The 19572-nt window shown below is 33.5% G+C and overlaps 1 protein-coding gene across 1 annotated transcript in view; it reads right to left on the bottom strand.

Moving 5' to 3' along the window:
• Window positions 1-796: 796 nt before the first annotated feature.
• Window positions 797-19572, bottom strand: part of LOC149531524 (transcription factor bHLH36-like) — a 29521-nt gene continuing 10745 nt past the window's right edge. The window contains exons 2-3 of the mRNA XM_089810162.1: window positions 1275-1634; window positions 797-1178 (exon numbers count right to left, since the gene is read on the bottom strand). Of these exons, the coding sequence (XP_089666288.1) occupies window positions 1044-1178; window positions 1275-1634 (495 nt within the window). The 3' untranslated portion in view covers window positions 797-1043. The remainder of the gene's footprint in view (window positions 1179-1274; window positions 1635-19572) is intronic.

The following is a 19572-nucleotide window of genomic DNA, read 5'->3' as shown; positions in this document are numbered from 1 at the left end:
CAAAAAATGAAGTCAGTACATTCAATCACCGTGCAAAGCCAAATTGCCCTCGTTTCACAAACATTGGGAAGTCCAGCGCACAGACCTCACTACTAGAAATGAGAATTGGAGACCATTAACATAGCTCGACCATTGGCAAGCTCGTGCAGTTGACAAGGTGACAACCATGACAATTTTTTATGAGATGACTGAAAATTTTTTGACATAAAAATTGAAAAGAAAAAAAGGAAAGAAAGAAAAAGCTAAAAAAAATCTAGACCTTGAAAAATATAGTCGAAAAGAGCAGCATCATGAGTGATGAAAGATTTATCAATAATGTTTGAAAGAACAGCATCATTGAGGACAAATGATTTAGTAATATAGTTTTATAGAGCAGCATCACTACGAATAGAAGTATCAAATAAACTGAAATCTAAGACCTCATATAGTGATACAAATCTAACCAACTTTCTCTAAGATTCAGAACTTACCATGTGAACCAACTTTAATCTAAACAAATACTACTTAATATTATATAAGTACGTTCTAGTTACGAGTGTCACAAAATTAATGCCTCCATTCAAGCAACCTATGATATTCACTTATTCACTGGAAGTTTAAACTTTAGCTGAAATTTTTAACTATTCGCTGCTTTCTAAAGAGCTTAGGTTTGCTTGGGCAGTGAGGAAACATGGATACCTACCGTTTAATAGTAATATCAGAGGCTTTTCATTTGCAAATTCACAAAACTATTACTTCCTATTCAATGTTAAGGAAAAGGAAAACAGTCTAAGAATGTGACTGGAACCCAAATAAAGAGTGCAAAACCTCACCACTAGATTGCCATAATATTTATAATCTTAAATTAGGTTTACCCGTACATGCTCGGATAAAGAGAAATAATTTAGAATAAATGGATAACTATACAACTAGACTGCTATGGCTCAATTATAAATCACCAGCAGGTGGGTTCCTACCAAAGTTTAACAATGACAAACCGCTAAGACGGGCCGTGTTACTATTGGTCCATCCAAAACATTGTAAATGTTGAAATCAGATTTACTTCAATCAGCTAAAGCTCGTTCAGTTCCGTAGTTTCGGCAAAGCATTGGAGATACATTTGAACTGCTGTTTCGTTCCATCAATTTCCAAAGGGTTTGCTTGAGTTTGCCGTTGTTGAAAGTCTGTGTATCCAACACCTAATATGAATGCCAACAAGTACACAGCAAAAATGTGCCTTAGAGATCTAATTAACCCTAAAAGCTCTTTTTAAGTATAACGGTATATATTCCTACCTTACACTGGATGGTGTGGAACACTCTTCCATCAGTGGCAAAAGAGGCTGCATTAAGTATTTGGAGGCCTTGTTCTTCAACAGCCAACAGGAGCTCCGACAAGTTTATCCCTTCTTTAATGGTGTTTGTTGTGACAACCACTGCTGAACCCACACTGATTACATTCACTAGAGGAAATGCGTCCATGTTAGAGAAGGATTCTACATTGCCTTCTTTGTTGTAGGAATAACAACATTGCTTCTCATTATTCATCTTCATCTTCATTTCATCTCTTTTCTTTCCAAGCTCATTAACTTTCTCCTGCAGATGACTTATATATTCTATGGCTTCTGACAACCGATCAGCGATTGAAGTATGGCCCTGGATAATAGTCCATTAAGTGTTTTGGTTAATCCAAAGATGGTGATTGTTCTATTCGACTGATCAGGGTAAACTTTAAGAAAGTCACTTCCAACAAAAGATATAAAATATTGGCGAATATTTCATTATTTTGAAAAAATAAAATTATTTATATTGGCGAAACTCTCAATTTTTTATTCTAAATATGATTAATTTTGGCCATTATTTTTTAATCATAATTTTTTTGTATAAAATATTGATGAATCTCAATAATAATAGGAAGTTCGTTAATCACCATGGAATATTACAAATCAAAATTGAACATTTCTTTACGTTGTGGAATGTTATGAGAATCTTTACATATACATTAAATCAATAGTGAATAATAAATATTGGTGATATATCCCTAAATTAACTAATAATTATGATAATTATTGGTCAGTTCAATTTAATTTCTACAATAATATATTATATTTAAGTTACTCGAATCTATTGAATATTGTGGCAAATATTTGAGTTTAAATTTTTCAATAAAAAAAATTATTGAGCGATTTTAAATATTCTAGAATTGAATTTTATAAAACTATGGCGATTTAGGTTGTATCAAATCTTAAATTATTAGCCAAAATACTAGTAAAAAAAAATATTCTAAAATTAGCCAATTTACAAATATTAGCCACTAAACTATACTCTACGACTAATGTTAAAATATAGATTGGTGATTTGTTAATTATGTGACCCTTTTAATATTTTAATGTACAATAATTAGAAATACATTTTTAGTTTCTTGACCGTTGTCATCCATAATGTAAGCATGTCATGTTCAGGGGAGAATAGGTAATCAGAGAGCCTTTTAATTCTTCCACATAGACATGACCTACATGCCCATTATATATCTAAGGTTTGTTTCAAGTAAATAGTGGTTATTATATTCTAAGATGAAGAAAGTGACTAAGATGTCAGTGAATGCTCTATTCATAGATCAAGTTTTAGGCATGATATAGTTATCTTTGTATGAAAAATTATTAGATATTATAATCTAATAGGAAGCACCATAAAAAGTCTGAAATTTAGTTCAATGATTTATAAATTTTGTGAGTTGAAAAACTATATTTCTATGGAGAATATGGTATTGTTCTATAATAGTAATTATATTTTAAATTAGATAAAGTTTCTTTAAACATATGTAATTTTTTCATATAATCAATGTATTACTTTGAAATATGCATAGGAACAATCTCTTTGTGTTAAGTGAAATAATCATTTATTTTGAAAGAGATTTCTTGGTCAATGACTTATTTTGTGGAATATATATTAGGCACAAGATGACTAGTGGCATGCACGGTGATTAGATTGTTCAACCTAGATCTAATGGTGATGATTTATTTCCAATCAATATGTTGCATGGGAGTGAAATCTCATTGTTGCTATTCAATCAAAGGAATCCTTAAAGATATCAACAATTAAAATATTTTTCCATAAAAAATAACAATAAATAACTCCTACAAAATGATGATAACAAGCTATATGTAAAATTATTTCATCCATATCATAAATTGTAGGGTGCATGCTTCACATCTACTCAAATGCAATCTAAAAAGATCTAGAGGAAAAAAAATAGAAATGATACATGAGAAATAAATGCCATAAAGAATATAACAATCAATCTCATACCACCATATAGACAATAGAAAAATCCTCTTATGAAATCCGTAGCCATGTAATATAATCACATTGTGGTAAAACCATATTGTAGAGAACTAAAATCATTGATAATATCTAAACTCCAATCATATATACTATTAACCTAATGAAAAAATGATATTTCATTTTATTTATAAAATTAGTAGCTCAATCATTTGTATCAACACTAAATAAGTATCATACATACAATTTGTTGATATTTGAGTCATCACAACTCAACTAATAAGCTATATACACTAAAAAATTACATACGTTGTAGACCCAAACACTAAAATTGCAAAATTGAAACTTATTATTATTATCAAATATTTTTTAAACAGAGTAAAAATAAAGTAAAACATGCAAACCACAAGCAACCCTATTCAATCTATTACTTGACTTAGAATCGGGTACATAATCATCTAAAAGATCTAAAATAAAGGAATAAAATGGCACCATGATTTGAGGTCTCACACCCTTAATTTTTACCTTATCTACATTACCTCAATTTTTAATACAAAAGCATCCTAATTGTTCATTTGAAAAATTAAAATATTCTTTTGCTGGAGGCTTAGTAACTATGTCTACCAATTGATCTTTAGATTTACAATAATATAGGTTGATTTATCCATTTTTAACAATATTTTTATTTAAATGATACTGGGTTATCTTTTCCCATTGATCTTTCATTATGGATGCATATTCATATATGTAGCTTAGAATTGAGTTTTATATGCCTTTATTTACACAATTTTCTAATTTATGTTCATATAAAGGAGGATGAGATGTTGTTACAAGGTACAAACATGGTGGAGGATTGTGGTTGACTATTTTATGTTGATAAGTTGGACACTTTGAGATTTAGGTGCTCAGTTCATATATGTGGTCATAGTGTAGTATATTTTTGCATTACATGATTGGATATAGAGATGCATCATTGTTGTTCATTGGTTGGGATTTCTGATGTAGTTATGATAGTATATATCTTCTTGGTTGAGGATTATGGCTTTTTTTTCTTTCTTCTTTTGAGGAACTCTATTAAAATAAATTATTCAATTGTATATTGTCATTGATGTTACAAAAATGTCACACTCTAACCGAGCATAGCTCTATCTTTAACCAAGCTCAGTGATGCACCAAAGGAGATTCTAGTGTTAGTCAAGCTAAATTCAGAAGGAACCAAGATTAGTTGGTCATCAAAGAAATTTTGTGTAAACACAGTTAGATCGGTCAATGAAGGTTGTTAGTATTAATCGCATCAAGTTAGATACCAAAGAAATTTAGTATTAATCAAGTGACTCATTTTAGTGTTAGTTGATTGTTAGTAGAATACTTTTTTTAATTAAATGTTTAATACAAGTTAGCTAAGTGGATGTTAATTTCTTGTTTGAAAGGAGATTCAAGCCAACTTGACATTAGGTTTCATATATATGAAAGGTCAATTATTGGGTTGAATGGAGGAATATCAAGTATGAGAAATATGTGAAATAAGAAGGATATCCAATTGAAGACAAAACATCCAAGGAGCTACAAAGAATATTGTTGCCAGGAAGGATCAAGAGGATAAACTCAAATAATGATCTAGATCTGGAAAGTTAGTTGCTTCATCAATCAAGTCAATCATTGTTACTCTCTAACAATTGTAGCAATGGAGAAAAATCTTAACAAAGTTGACTTAATAGTTATTTTTTAAATCCTCTAACAAGGTGGCATTTCTTGTTTGAAGTGTCTAAAGACCTCTAACAAGGCCACTTCTAATAGGGTGATTCAAATCCTCTAATAAGGTCACACTTAATTGTGTGTTTTGTAACCTTCAAAACAGTTCGCTCCTAACATGACTGAATTTAGAAGAGTGAAAATTGTAACTAGTTGGATTGGTGGTTTTTCCCAAATTGGATTTCCATGTTAATTCCTAGTGTCTCATGCATTCATGTTAGTTTCTTTTTGGTTTAAATAGTTATGCAACTATATTATTTAAGCTTAATACATATTAATATCTTTAGGTTTCTATGTTAACTAAATTATAGTGAATATTCAGACCTAACCTAGTGGTGCAAGTATTTGGTATAAGGACTAAAAGTTTGTGTTGACATCTAAGGGACTTGGATTTGTTTTTCCAGTGATTGATTCACCCCTCCCCTCTCAGGTACTTCTCTTACATTTCTAAAAATTGGTATCAGAGCATTCTTTCTTGTAGGAAAATATTTTAAGGCCTAAACTAAAGATTAGGATGTCTTACAAAAGGGAGATTCCTAAAATTAATAGGGAAAACTTCTCACTATGGCAAGAGTCGATGAAGCTTCATATATCAAGCATCAGTGATGATGGTGTATTTTATTTGGAGAAAAAATATATAGAAGCACCCAAGCCTATGTCTTTGGGGCAAATCGAAGAAGCAAATGAGAACAACATTATGATGATTGATATTGCATCTTCTTTCAACTATTTTAAATTTGAGGAAGTCAAGGATTGTCCTCTTGTATTTGACATGTGGCCAAAACTAAAGAAAGTCTTTGGAGTTGAAAAAAATATGCAAGAGATAAGGTAGAAAGCTTAAGAGGAAATTTTGGTTGATTGAAACTGAAAGAAGCTGAAAACATCACCTACTATAGCTAAAGGGTCAAAGGAAGTGTTAGTACAATTAGAGCCTTGAGCAGAAAAATTGATGATCAAACAATAATCAGCAGGAACTATGAACTCTTCTTCCTATTTATGCAATCAGGCTTTCAATTATTTAATAAATGAGATGCAATAATAAAAATGATGTAACCCTAGATACTCTTGTGGGAAGATTGACTTCTTTTGAGTTGGAAAATTTTGATAATTATGATCCTTCTAACAATCTTGAATATGCATTCAAAGCTAAACTAAACCTTGGTAGAAAAGGAGGGAACTAAAAAGGAAAACAAGTTGACAATGAATATGAAGATGATTTAGATGAGGACCTAATAGTTATTGAGATTATCCTATAATAAAGGGCAGCAAAGGGAAAAGGAAAATTAGAGGAAATAATTATTAAGGTTATCCTAGAGAAAAGAGTAGCAAAGGGAAAAGGAAAATTAGAGGAAAGGTTGCATTAATTTGTTTCTCATGTGATGAAGTTGGACATATTACAAATTGTTAGCCTTAATTTGAGCTTCCATATTTTAAACTTTCTCTGGTTTCTTTGAAGTCCAAAGTCATACATTGAAGAAACCATCTTTGGTCTCATAGCTTATGAATATCACCAATCCTTGCATATAGAGATTAATCTTGTGATGTCTATTGCACCTCTCATGTCTTGAACCTCTTTGAACCTCTTTAAACTTTTGTTTGAAGTAGTTCAAAGTAGTTCAACCAAAGGTTTTGATACTAACCAATTTTTTCAGGTGGCACCCACTAGGCATAACAAAGATGTTTGATTGAACCCCTTTGAACCTCTTCAAACCTTGGTTTGAAGCAATTCAAAGTAGTTCAATTGCTAAATATTTTTGAGGAAGCATTAATGATTCTCCAAGGATGGTTGGCTCCCAAGGAACTAATTGAGATGTCAAGAGTAATGATTAGGGATGGTGTTAGATTTAATTTTTATGTGAGATATGAGATCAACTGTCATCATGATTAAAAAATGGAAATATTTCATCTGAGGGTTGGAATATTTGTCAAAAAAATTGTAATTGTTGTGAGGAAACTCAAAAAGGATGATCATTAAATGAAGTTTTCTTATCACAGTTTCGAGCATTCAAATCAAGTCGCAATGAAATCACCATGAATACCTCATAATGTAGTGGTACCTTCACTAGTACATCTCCTTTGCTTTTAAAGTATGAATTTATTGTTTGATTATTTTATCATGTGAAAGTTTGAATTGAAGGATGAGCATCCATAAGCAAAGGAAAAGGGTTTAGTTTTCTCTGAAAAAATGAAAAGTGATAACACAAGAAATCCCTTGGTCTTTCCTTTGTGTGTGTGTGTTTTGAAGAATAAGGCAGTGTTGCGTTTTTATTTCCCTTGCTTAAAACAAAGTCTATTCTACATTTTTTCAAGAAAATTTCTAGTTTGGAGTGTAGGAGGTCTATCATTTATGATACTAATTTGGAGTGTGTTAAGTTTGAGAAATTGCAAGGAAATTTTCTTGAACAAACAGACAAAGTTAACAGTTGTCTAGAGATTTTAATAGGTGGCTTGATTGAAGTTGCAGTTTCCCCCCCTGCCCTTTTGAGCCCTGAGTTACTCCAATTATGTATTGATCACTATGATGTGAGGACTAAGAGAATTTTGAACAAAGATGGAGAACCAATGTTATCCATCTCTACTGAGACTATTTCATTAGTCTTGCATTTATCTGAGTGTACTTTTCCTACTTTTAGCCCTACCCAATCTTTAGTTGAGTATCAAGAAAGCCCAAACAAATACTATAACATATTGGCTAGGAAGTGGACAAATTTTTTTTATAAAGGTAGTTCAAGACTCCCCAAAATAATCACCAAGGATAATACAAGACCCCATATCCACAACCTCATAATCTTATTCCATCGGGTTAAGGGTTCTTCATATGTTTTTTTCTTTGAAGAGTGGATGTACCATTATGAAAAAATCATTCTAAAGGGAGACTAGCTATTGGATTGGACATAATTGATAGCTAGCTCAATGAGAAATCAGCTAAGACATACTAAGGTGTCTAGAGAAGATTTTTGCATGTCTTCCTATTTAACCTATTGCATTGCCTATGTCAGCAATATTACTTTAGTACCTAATGAAACTTGGAGTGAAGATGTAATTGTCTATCAGTATTGTCCTTTAATCCAAAGGGATAGAGTGTTGGAGGATTTTAGGAAAACACATGATGTGCTAATAGAAATTGTGCACTTGAACCTCAAAAAGGCACCCATGTTTAGATTATCCCTAGAGGCCCAAAAGCTAGTTCAGATTTATGGGAGCTATTTCGTCCAATTTCCTAAATTCACATACTTAAGAATATAAGGATTTGAAGAACCAGTAAAATTGCCTCGTTATGCTCTAGATTATTTCATCATAGCTAAAATTTGTAAACAATTATTTTCAGTAATTAAAGATAATCTACCTCAAGAAAATTGGGAGTATATTTTCCCTACTAAGCTTGGTCACTTAACTTGTAGCAACACGATTAATGCCTCAGTTGTTGGAAGAAACCTAATAGGTTTTAATCTTGGATCCTATCAAGGAAGGAGAAATTTTGAGACCAAATGTTTCGTGGCTAAAGTACTTGGTCTGAAGGATCAATCACCCATGGTTCCACATTTAGAAGATTTATGGAAAGATTGTAATGATGAAGAAGAAGTGATAAAGAAATTTCATTGAAGACTAACACTCCCACAAATAAAAATTTTCAAATTGAAGTTTCAATTGGAAGGAGTAGTTGAGGATGGTTTGGATATTGTTTAATTGGGATGGGAAGAAGTGAGCAAGCTAAAACAATTAGAGGTAGATTGGAACCAAGGGGAAGAAGATGATATAAATTTGAGAACTAGATCTATTCTTACTCACATAGATAATTGGTTGAGAAGGAGAAACATGAAGGTTGTCGATGAAAAATAGATTGGAAAATATCCAAAGAAAATTTCTTTCTCTGAAACATTAACCTTTGGCATATCAATTTCATCTCATGTTGTAGGTAGTACTTCAACTCCCACTAAGCATAAAAGAACACCATCCCCTAAACAAAGCATGACCCATAGAACTAGATGAAATAATATGTCTAAGGCACTCATGTAATAGGAGATTCAAAAAGAGAAAATGATAGCTCAAGGACAAGGCCTAGGATAAGAACTCAACTTCTTAGATACCCAAGATGGTGATGTGCAGTTAGTAGAAGCTCCTAGGTTGGATCAGCCTAAGTTCATGACTCCTCCCAAGGGAAGTTATGGGATGACTACTACTCCTACTATTCCATCCTCACTATCTAATTATTTCAGCAAGAAGTGAACCTTGCAGCCTGTGTCTACACCTATTAAAGATAGTGTCACTGATTACATGGCTTGTGGTTCTAAGAGTAAAAAGATGAAGAGTGTTGTGTGTCTGATCAAAGATCCAGTGACTGGAAGGGTAACAATGGAAGTGGCCACCTACAAATAGAAATAGGAATCTAGAGAAATTTATTCTTAAGGCTTTAAGGTCACCATTGTAGAATTTGGGGCTATTACCAGAGACACTAGTAATCATTTCTTCAAATTCTCTGTAGACCATATGCTAACTCAATCAAAAAGGGACAACAAGGAGAAGAAATAATTAAAGGCATTGGTAATCACCATGGCAGCTGATATAGATTTGCTAATGAATTTAAGAACCCTTTCATTGGTCTAGACCCCACAGTCTTTTGATCCCAATTCCTCTGAGAGCCAACAATTGGTTAAATAGACATAAAGGGTTAAACTACTCTTACATGTAGTATAACAATGGGTGGCATTCATTGTAAAGAAAGGCAGTAAATTCATTTTATATTTTAGCACCACATTCACTAAAGGAGAAGTGTTGTTGGGTGGAATTCAAACCCTTGTGCTAGTTTGGAAAGTAGACCAAAATTGCTACCAAGCCATTGTATTCTAGGTTCATGAAGTTGAGAAATATGAGGTATTGGAGTTTCTAAATGAAAATCCCATGAAAATTGTGGATTCATGCATGCTTTTCCTTAAGAGCAATATGGGATGGAAAGAGTCAATTTACAAAGGAGCCATTGAAGAAATGTGATCAGTGGAAACTAAAATCGAGGGAATGCACAAAGAACTCCTAAAGGACATGAAGATGTCAATCCTACTAGAATCTTGCAATTTGGAGATGGTAAAATGGACTCTAAGGTCTTGATCAAGAACTTCAATGATGGTATGACAGCAATCAAAGAAAAAAACATGCCTACCCCCAAAGACTTCACTACCATGGAAAACATCAAATCAATGTTATATCTAAACAAGAATCTCATGGCAAGACAAAGCTGAAGAATTAAAGAACTAAAATGATAAAAAGGATGCTTGCAGATCAATGTTACTCAGTCTGAAGAATCCTCACTCCCATTCAATGCAAGAGTTCACAAACACATTCAAGAGCTAGAAACTAGTGAACCAAACTATGGAAGATGGAGGGAATGTTGGGAATGGCATGTAGTTAGGAGCAATTATTTTCAGTTTTTTTTCTAAGCTACTTTTAAAACTATTTCTTGTAGGTCACAAATGTTTCCCACCGAAAGGCTATGTTATAATGTAGGCCATTTTGGATTTGTAATGAACTATAAATGTTGGAGCATTTATCTAGTTAGGGGTTAGATTTTTAGTATCCAAAATATACTTTGATAAAGTTAGTACTATTTTAAGTTAAATATCTAGAAGTAGTGACATATAGATAGTCATATATTTAGAAATGTTTTCTTAAATGACTCGGTGGTAAAGAAGTAGTTTTGAATATATATCTATCATATTTTGCCATGCTATAAACCTTGGTGTTTTAATTGGTTCAATTATGGTTACTCTATCAGTTGTGATGATTAGTTCTATGTGATATCTACTACTATTTCTTTGTTGTTCATTTTCATTTATCTTATTCCAAATTAATCTAAATTATTATAAAGTTCAAATTCCTTGGTTAAATATTGCTTGTTCATGGAAAGACTATGAGCTTTTAATTCATTAAATTTTTGAGTATGTAAATTCTTACCTGAGTACCGAAGAGTACATGAGCTTTCCATATACAGTTTCTGGCAAAAGTGTGCATTTAGTTAATCTTGATCTTTCAGGTTTATTGATAAATATTTTATAAAAGAGGGAAATGAATAACACAATGTTTACCCAACTTTCATGAATCTCATTGGATTTTCCAAGCCTTGGACATAGATTAAATTGTTGTTTTAGTAGGAAAAGACAATTTGTTCACTAATTAATTCTTGGTGACTCTACTAGGGATAGTCCTTAGAGAAAGAGGACTAAGCCCTTCAAAATAGTAATTAATTACAATGGTCCTACCACATGATAATTTTTTTCCTATTTTTCAGCCTAACCTCATATTTGAAGACACATAGGAAGATATAATTTCTTATTTAACCTTGACTACCTAGACATTACACTAGAATAACCAGGGATTCCAACAAGTGTGTAATGTGCTTTAAGGAGAAGAAGAGCATGCTGAGCTTTTGAGAGGTCTGCCAGAAGTTCAAGAAGAAGCAGTCATAAATAGACTCGCCCAAGCCCCTACAAGACCCTTAGTAGAGAGATAAGAAATGAATCTAGCTAAAAGGAGGTAAACAAGAAGAGAAAGAGAAAAATGCATTTTAGATGAGAATTTTGAGCCTTTAAAGAACTTGAGTATCCTACCCGATTTTAATGACCCAAAGAAGAAGAAAACTAAATCTTTTAGTAGACCGAGTCCTCCCAAGTGTTCTCCTCTCTCACCTTTGGTACAATCTTTACTTCCATTGAAAGCTTTGGTCCCTTCTCATTTCAACATCCAACCTTTGCAATTCATACTACCAAACATGGTTGTCAACCAACCATGGGGGCATAATATAGGCCCATTGAATCTAGGAGTCAATCCTACCGCATTGCCCAAGGGTGCAACCAATTTTTTTTCCAAGTTTAGTGGAGATGGAAAATTTTCTATAGAAAATCACTTGAGTGTTTTTTATATAGCCTATGGAGTTAATTAAGTGTTCCTAACCAAGAAATCACTGTCAGGTTGTTTATTCAAATGCTAACTGATATTGTTGTTGATTGGTTCAACCATCTACCCCAACATTCCATAACTAGTTGGAATGACATGAAAACAACATTTGAAACTAGATTCAAAACCCATGAAAATGTGTGTTCCTTTTTACTTTAGCTAAGTCAATTGAAGAAGGAAATGCATGAACCTATGAGGGAGTTCATAGTGAAATTCAATACATTGATCCAAAGAATCCCTGCTGCCTCTAGACCTAACAAAGAAAATCAAAAAATATTCTTTGTAAATGTAGTTCCCCTTGATGTGAGTTTTCATCTCATTAAAGATGTAGTTGTTGACATAGTTGCCACTCAAAGATTGGCTATCCAATTAGAAGATGCATTTATTACCATTAGTAAATGGAGAAGTGATGTTCAATCCTCTAAGCCTATTGCTACCTCTTCTCCCATAGACCCTTTCATGTAGAGGTTAATGAATGACATAGCTATGTTAAAAAGATAATGAAATAGACCTAATGGTCCTTAGCAATCCCCCTATCAAGATATTAATGAGTATCAGTAGCACCAAGGTCATACAAAACCCCATTTCTAATAGCTCCTTAGCCACAGTTGCAAATTAAAGTACTTAAAGAGACTACGTGCTCCTTCCTTTTGACTACAAATCATGATGGGAAAAATTGCACGGATTAGTTAATATGTGTTCAATTGGGAAAGGATGCTCTTAGCACTAAATCATCAGTTGAAAATGAAAAGGGGAAAACTGAGAATACAAGCACTTATTTTCTTGAGTACATGACTCTGACATAGAAAAGAGAGGTAATGCTTTTGTGATGCTCCAAGATCCTACTTGCACTATCATGACTAGGAATCCAAGAAATAAAAAATTCATATGCTGGAACTAACATAACTACCTTAGCTTCTAAAGGAAAAGAACATATGCACAATGATCTAACAAAGAATGTAGATTTCAAAATATTATCTAGAATAGAATTGATGGCATGGTACATCTACTTTTGACATTGAAGAATTTTGTAAATCCTCTTCCATATCCATCTCTTTGGTGGAATATTTAATAATGAACCCTAGGGATTTGGATAATTTAGTCCAATATGTGAAGGGAGGACTTGTCACTAATACCCAATTTACTAACAATGTGATTGAAAATCAAATACCTTTGGAGAAACCAATTTTTGTGTTTGGAAAAGTTATAGGGAAGGTTTCTAACATAGAACCAGTTGTTAATGTTGTTGGAGGAAAAGTAGAAGAGAGAAAAACTAATCCCTTCTATGTGTCTTTGTTGCTAAATGGACAAAAACTCAACAATTGTATTATAGATTTGAGAGCTTTTGACAATATTATGCTAGCTACTATTACTAAAGCTCTTCGTTTGGATCTCACTAAAAGCTTTAGGCATTGCTATTCAATGGATGGAAAGCAAGTTCCCCTCATTATCCAAGTAAAAGATGTACTAGCGGTCCTTTATGCTTGCCTAGATAAGAGATTGAAACTAACCATTTTAGTGGCTGATATCCCAGCTAGTTATGGAATGTTATTTAGTGGAACATTCTGCAAAGACATGGGAGGAGAGATCAAGATGGACTGGTCTAAAGCTTCTATTCTAGTAAGGAAGAAGAAGATAAATCTATAACTAGAGCCAAAGAATAAATACATTGTGGTGCCTTTGAACAATCTTAAAGCCCATATATTATATGAAGAATGCCAGTTTGAAAACTATGTCATTTTCCCTAATGATAGACTCGAAGAAGATAAAGGGGAAGACTATAAGGATACCTTGTGGAATTTGGAATTTGATGGCAGCTCATTCAATTTAGGATCAGGGGCAAGAGTAGTTTTGATCTCTCCCTTGGGAGGAGTGTTTCCCTTTTCTTTTAAGTTCAATTTTCACAAGACAAATAACACTGTGGAATATGAAGCCCTGCTCCTAGAATTGTAAGAAGCCGATACAAGAGGGATAAATCAATTGAAGGTGAAAGGTGATGTTGACCTCATCATAAAATAGGTAAGGAATCAATTTTATATGAAGAATGATAGATTGAGAGATTATTGGAACCTAGTTTGGGATGAGATTGAATTGTTTGATGCTTTTTCCATAGAGTTTATACCTCACTCCCAGAATTCTAAAGCTGATTACTTAGTTGTCTTTGCTTTTTTATTATTGCTACATCTAGACTTTAAGAGTGATACATATAGGATTGAAATGATCTACGAACTTAGGGTCCTAGATAGTGTGCACCATTGGCAAGATTTTGATAATGATTCAAAATTAAAGGATTTTCTTGGATGTATTGGGAATTTTGCAAAAAAAATATTTGAAAGGTTAGAAAAGGATGGTAAATTAATTAGTGAAGATTTAGTGTAATTAGGAGACATTATTCAGTTAAAAGAAAATAAAATCCCAAAGGGGTTAGTTTCTTTAGAGCATTCATTTGGAAGAAAAGATGACAACACCATCTTGAAGGAAAATGATCATAATAAGAACTTGAAAGAACATGACAAGATAAAAATTGGGGATGAGGAAAATCCTAAATGGTTCTCTATCAGTTAAACCTGATTAGAAAGAGAGAAAGATGCCCTACTGAAACTGCTTGTCAAATACAAAGATGCATTTTCCTAAGAATATGAAGATTTGAAGAATTTTAGAAATGGAGAGTTTAGGCATCACATACCCCTAAATCCTGAGGCAACCACTTTTAGGCAAAAACTCAGAAATTATAATCCCAAGGTATTTGAAGTAATTTTTAAAGAAGTAGAGAAAATGTTAAAAGCCTGTATAATATATCCAATTCATCACTCAACCTGGATAGTGAACATTGTTCCTATGAGAAAGAAAATTGGTGAAATAGGAATTTCTGTGGACTTCAAGAATTTAAACTAGGGTAGTCTCAAGGACAATTATGCACTCCCAACTAGCGATTATGTTCTGCAAATAGTTGCTAGGTCTAAAGTTATGTCAATGAATTATGGGTACTTAGGTTATAACCAAATTAGTGTTGCACTTGTAGATCAACATAAAATAGCCTTTACAACTCACTAGGGTACCTATGCTTATAATTGAATGTCGTTTGGTTTGATTAATGTGAGGGTGACATTTCAAAGGGCAATGAATTATTCATTTAGAAACTTAAGGGATAAAATGATTGTAATATATCTAGATGATTTGATGATATTTTTGAAAGGGAGGAAAAATCATGTAAAAGATCTTGAGGCAATGCTAGGTCAATGCAGAAAACATGGCATATCTCTCAATCCTAAAAAGTATGTATTCTTTGTAGAAGAAGGCAAATTGATCAGACATATTGTTTCAAAAAGAGGTAAAAGAATTGACCCAGACAGGATGAAGGTGATATAATAGCTATCTTTGCCCACCAATAGAAGTGATTTAAAGTCCTTCTTTGCCCAGATAAACTTCTTAAGAAGTTTTGTTCCTAAGTTTTCTAAAAAAGTAATACATGTGCTAAACATGATGAGTGAGAAACATCCTTTTAGATGGCAAGAAGAAGGTAAAAAAGATTTTGAAGATATTAAAATAACCATTTCAAATGTTCCCATGTTGGTAAGCCCAGATTTCAAAATAACTATCATTTACTATTATGCTTTAGAACACACTCTATCTAGTATTTTAACCTAGAAGGATGATTAGGATAATGAGACCCCAGTTGCTTTTATGAGTGTTCCTTTGAAGAAACATGAATTAAACTATACCCAAATGGGGGAGCATGCATTTCTAGTGGTGAAGGCAGTGAAATTGTTCAGGTACTATATATCTTGCACTCCCATTCTACTATCTTCGTACCTAAAATGATGCTAAAGAGCATACTAACTCAGCAGGAGGTCGGATAAACAAGAGAGTGGTGTGGATAGCTAGGATTGAAGAATATGACTTAACTGTTAAACCTACTACTTTGGTAATGGGTTAGGGTTTGTGTAAGTTGATAACTGAAAATAAAGGATCATCATCAAAAAACACTAAGGTTACACCTTTTTATTTTTTGATAAGATCAACTGATCCCTAGTTTTCTCATGTTGTATATTTCCTGAAATATGGTGAATTTCCCACAAACTTGAGTTATAGAGAAAAATGTAACCTCATGTTGAAAGCAGAAAAATATGTAATCTCTCAGGGCATTTGTATAAAAGAGGTATATATGGCACCTTTTTGAGATGCGTAGACAATGAGCAATAGAAAAAAATGTTGAAGTTGTATCATTTAGATGTTTGTGGTGGACACTTTTCCTCTACTATGACTACTTTCAAAATCCTTAGAAATTGCTTCTACTAGCTTGCTATGTTTAAAGATTCTTATACTTTTGTAAAAGATTGTGAGAAGTACAAACTTTTCATAGGCTATCCTCAACTAGTAACTTTTCCCTTACGACCTATAGTAATAGAAGAACCCTTCCATTAGTGAGGTCTAGATTTTATAAGTCCTTTGAATCCTCCATCTAGTGCTAGCCATATGCATATATTGATAACCACAGATTATTTTACCAAATGGGTGGTAGCCATACTGACTAAGAAAGCTAATTCACAAGTGGTATGTGAGTTCTTGATGGAATACAAATTTTTCAAGTATGGGGTTCCTCAAAAGATAGTGGTTGATACTGCAACCTACTTTTCATCTAAGGAAATTTCTATGTTCTTCTATGATCATGGCATATCCCTAGCTCATTCCTAAGATTATTTCCCTTAGGGAAATGGACAGGCAGAATCTACTAACAAAAATTTGGTTTCCATAAATGAAGAAGCAAGTAATGATAATGCTGGAAATTAGCATTAAAAACTATATAAAGCATTATGGGCTGACCAAATTACTCCCAAAAGAGATATTAGCATGGCCCCTTTTGAATTGGTATATGAAGTAGGCACCCAATTACCCCTGCCTCTGGAATTATCTACCACAAGGTTGTAGTCTGTAATTGAAGATTTTTTCTTTTGAGACTCTTCAAAGAAAAGGGTGATGTATTTGAATAAACTAGAAGAAGAAAGAGACAAACTTGTGGACCACATTACTGAGCATCAAATGAGGGTAAAGCAAATTTTTGATATGAGGGTTAGGTCCCACAACTTTCTGAAAGGAGATTATGTCCTCTAATGGATGAAAGGAAAGTGCCCACAGGAATGCACATAAAGTTTGATTCTCTATGGAAGGGGTCATTTGTTATCACAAAAGTTGTTGGTTTGAATGCTTTCTGCTTGAGTTATCCATATGGCATTGGTCTACCCTTCACTTACAATGGGTCGAACCTATAATTATTGAGAATGTAACACCTTAAAGAGATCCTAATCATATATATATACCTCCTTCTTGTCTTTTTGTTTTTGATAAGGTAAACAGGTTTTAAGGGGTCCTGAAACCCATAAGTTTAACAACAAGAAAGGCTGAAAATAAGCGAAAAAACACCCAGCCAAAACATAAGCCTTACGGCTGAAAATAAGCCCAAAGGCCCAGCCCGAAACAACTGCCCACTAAAAAGGCCAGAGAACCAACCAGAAAAAAAGAGACCAGACAAAAAGCCAAAGCCAGGAGAAACAAAAACCAAAGGACAGAGACCCAACCTAGCAGACTACTTCTCCATCTCGATCATGGTCTGGGCAGCTTTGGCGCACTCTTGTTGCTCTACTGCCTTATGATCTTGGGCGTTCGTCAAATCCTGCTCCATAGTGCTGTCCTTGGCTTTATCCACATCCAGCCTATCTTTGTCTCTGTTCTGTTTATCATCTTCCTCCATCTGGTTCCTGTCTTTGATATTTTCCAAGAGAGAGAGGATGTTGTCATTGATCGAAGCGAGGAGGGAGATCATTTCACTTGCCAAGTTGTGATTGTAGTTCTCAATATTTTTTACTCTCCTCTCCATGAGAGTCTCCCAACTGTTCTGGTCGCCTTGGCTTTCTGCACTTGTCTTGCTCTTGATTTTTTCCATTTGGGAAACCCTATCTCTGACATCCTCAAGCTCATGGAAAAGCCATTTAATTGATCTGAAGTTGTCGATCATGCTATTGCGGGCATTATTCAATAAATTCATGCCCGTTTCTCTTGCATTATCATAAATAGCCACCATAGCTGGGTCAATTAGCTCATTGAGTCTAGGCTTCTCGAGGTCTTCCACCAGGAGTTGGGGGTTCATCGCCTCTCTGTAGATTCCCATAGTGGCCATTCTATAGATTCCCATAGATTTTCTTTTTGTTTTGTTTCTACTTGTCTTTCCATTGTTTCCTATTTTTGGTGTGTCCTTAGGTTAGTTCTATTCCAGCATTCTATGTTCTCTGTGTATACAGTCCCCAGTAAGAGCCCCTGTTAGCCTTAATTTGAAACACTATATTTTAAGCTTTCTCTAATTTCTTTGAAATCTAAAGTCATACATTGAACAAACCATCCTTAGCCTTGTATCTTAAAAATATCACCAATCCTTGCATATAGAGATTTTTTTTGCACCTGTTGTGTTTTGAACCTCTTTGAACCTCTTTGAACTTCAGTTTGAAGTAGTTCAAAATAGTTCAACTAAAGGTTTTGATACTAACTATTTTCTGTAGGTAGGACCCACTGAGCATAATGAAGATGTTTGATCAAACTCATTTAAACCTCTTTGAACCTCAGTTCAAATTAGTTCAATTGCTAAAGATTTTTGAGCAAGCATTAGTGATTCTCCAAGGATGACTAGTTCTCAAGGAACTAATTGAGATGTTAGGAGTAATGATTGGGGATCGTGTCAGATTTAATTTTTGTTTGAGACATGAGATCGACTATCATCATGATTAAAAATAGAAAATCTTTCATGTGGGGGTTGGATTATTTGTCAAAAAATTGTAATTATTACAAGGACACCTGTAAAGGATGATCATTAAATAAAGGTGTGTTATCACAATTTCAAGCATTTAAATCAAGCCACAATGAAATTGTCATAAATACCTCATAATAGGGTGGTACTTTATCCAGTACACCTCCTTTCCATTTAAAGTATGAGTTTCTTGTTTCATTGTTTTATAATGCAAAAGTGAGAATTGAAGGAGGACCATAGGCAAAGGAAGAAGGTTTGGTTTTCTCTCAGCAAATCACAAGTGAGAACACAAGCAACCTCTTATTCTTTCCTTTATGTGTGTGTGTGTGTGTATGTTTTGAAGAACAAGGAAGTGTTTGATTTTTATTTCCCTTTATTAAAATGAAGTCTATTCTACATTTTTTCGGAACATTTCTTGTTTGGAGTGTAGGAGGCTTGTCATTTCTGATACTAATTGGAGGATGTCAAGGTTGAGAAATTGCAAGGAAATTTTCTTGAAAAAGCTGACAAATTTAATTGTTGTCTAGAGATTTTAACAAGTGGTTTGATTGAAGTTGTGGCTTTTCCCCCTACCATTTTGAGCCCTAAGTTACTCCATTTATGTATTGACCACTATGATGTGAGAACTAAGAGCATTTTGAAAAAACATGGAGAACTAGTGTTATCTATCTCTAGGGAGACTATTCCATTAGTGTTGCATTTGTCTGAGTGTACTTTTGCTACTTTTAGCCCTACCCAATTTTTAGTTGAGTATCAGGAAAGCTCAGACAAATACCATAACATATTGGCTAGGAAGTGGATAGAAACAAATTATAAAGG

Source organism: Cupressus sempervirens, chromosome 11, assembly GCF_028749045.1.
Source record: "Cupressus sempervirens isolate cs-2001-9-10 chromosome 11, ASM2874904v1, whole genome shotgun sequence".
Classification (NCBI taxonomy): Eukaryota; Viridiplantae; Streptophyta; class Pinopsida; order Cupressales; family Cupressaceae; genus Cupressus; species Cupressus sempervirens.
The sequence above is the reverse complement of the archived record's forward strand: the minus strand, read 5'-3'. Positions and strand labels throughout refer to the sequence as shown.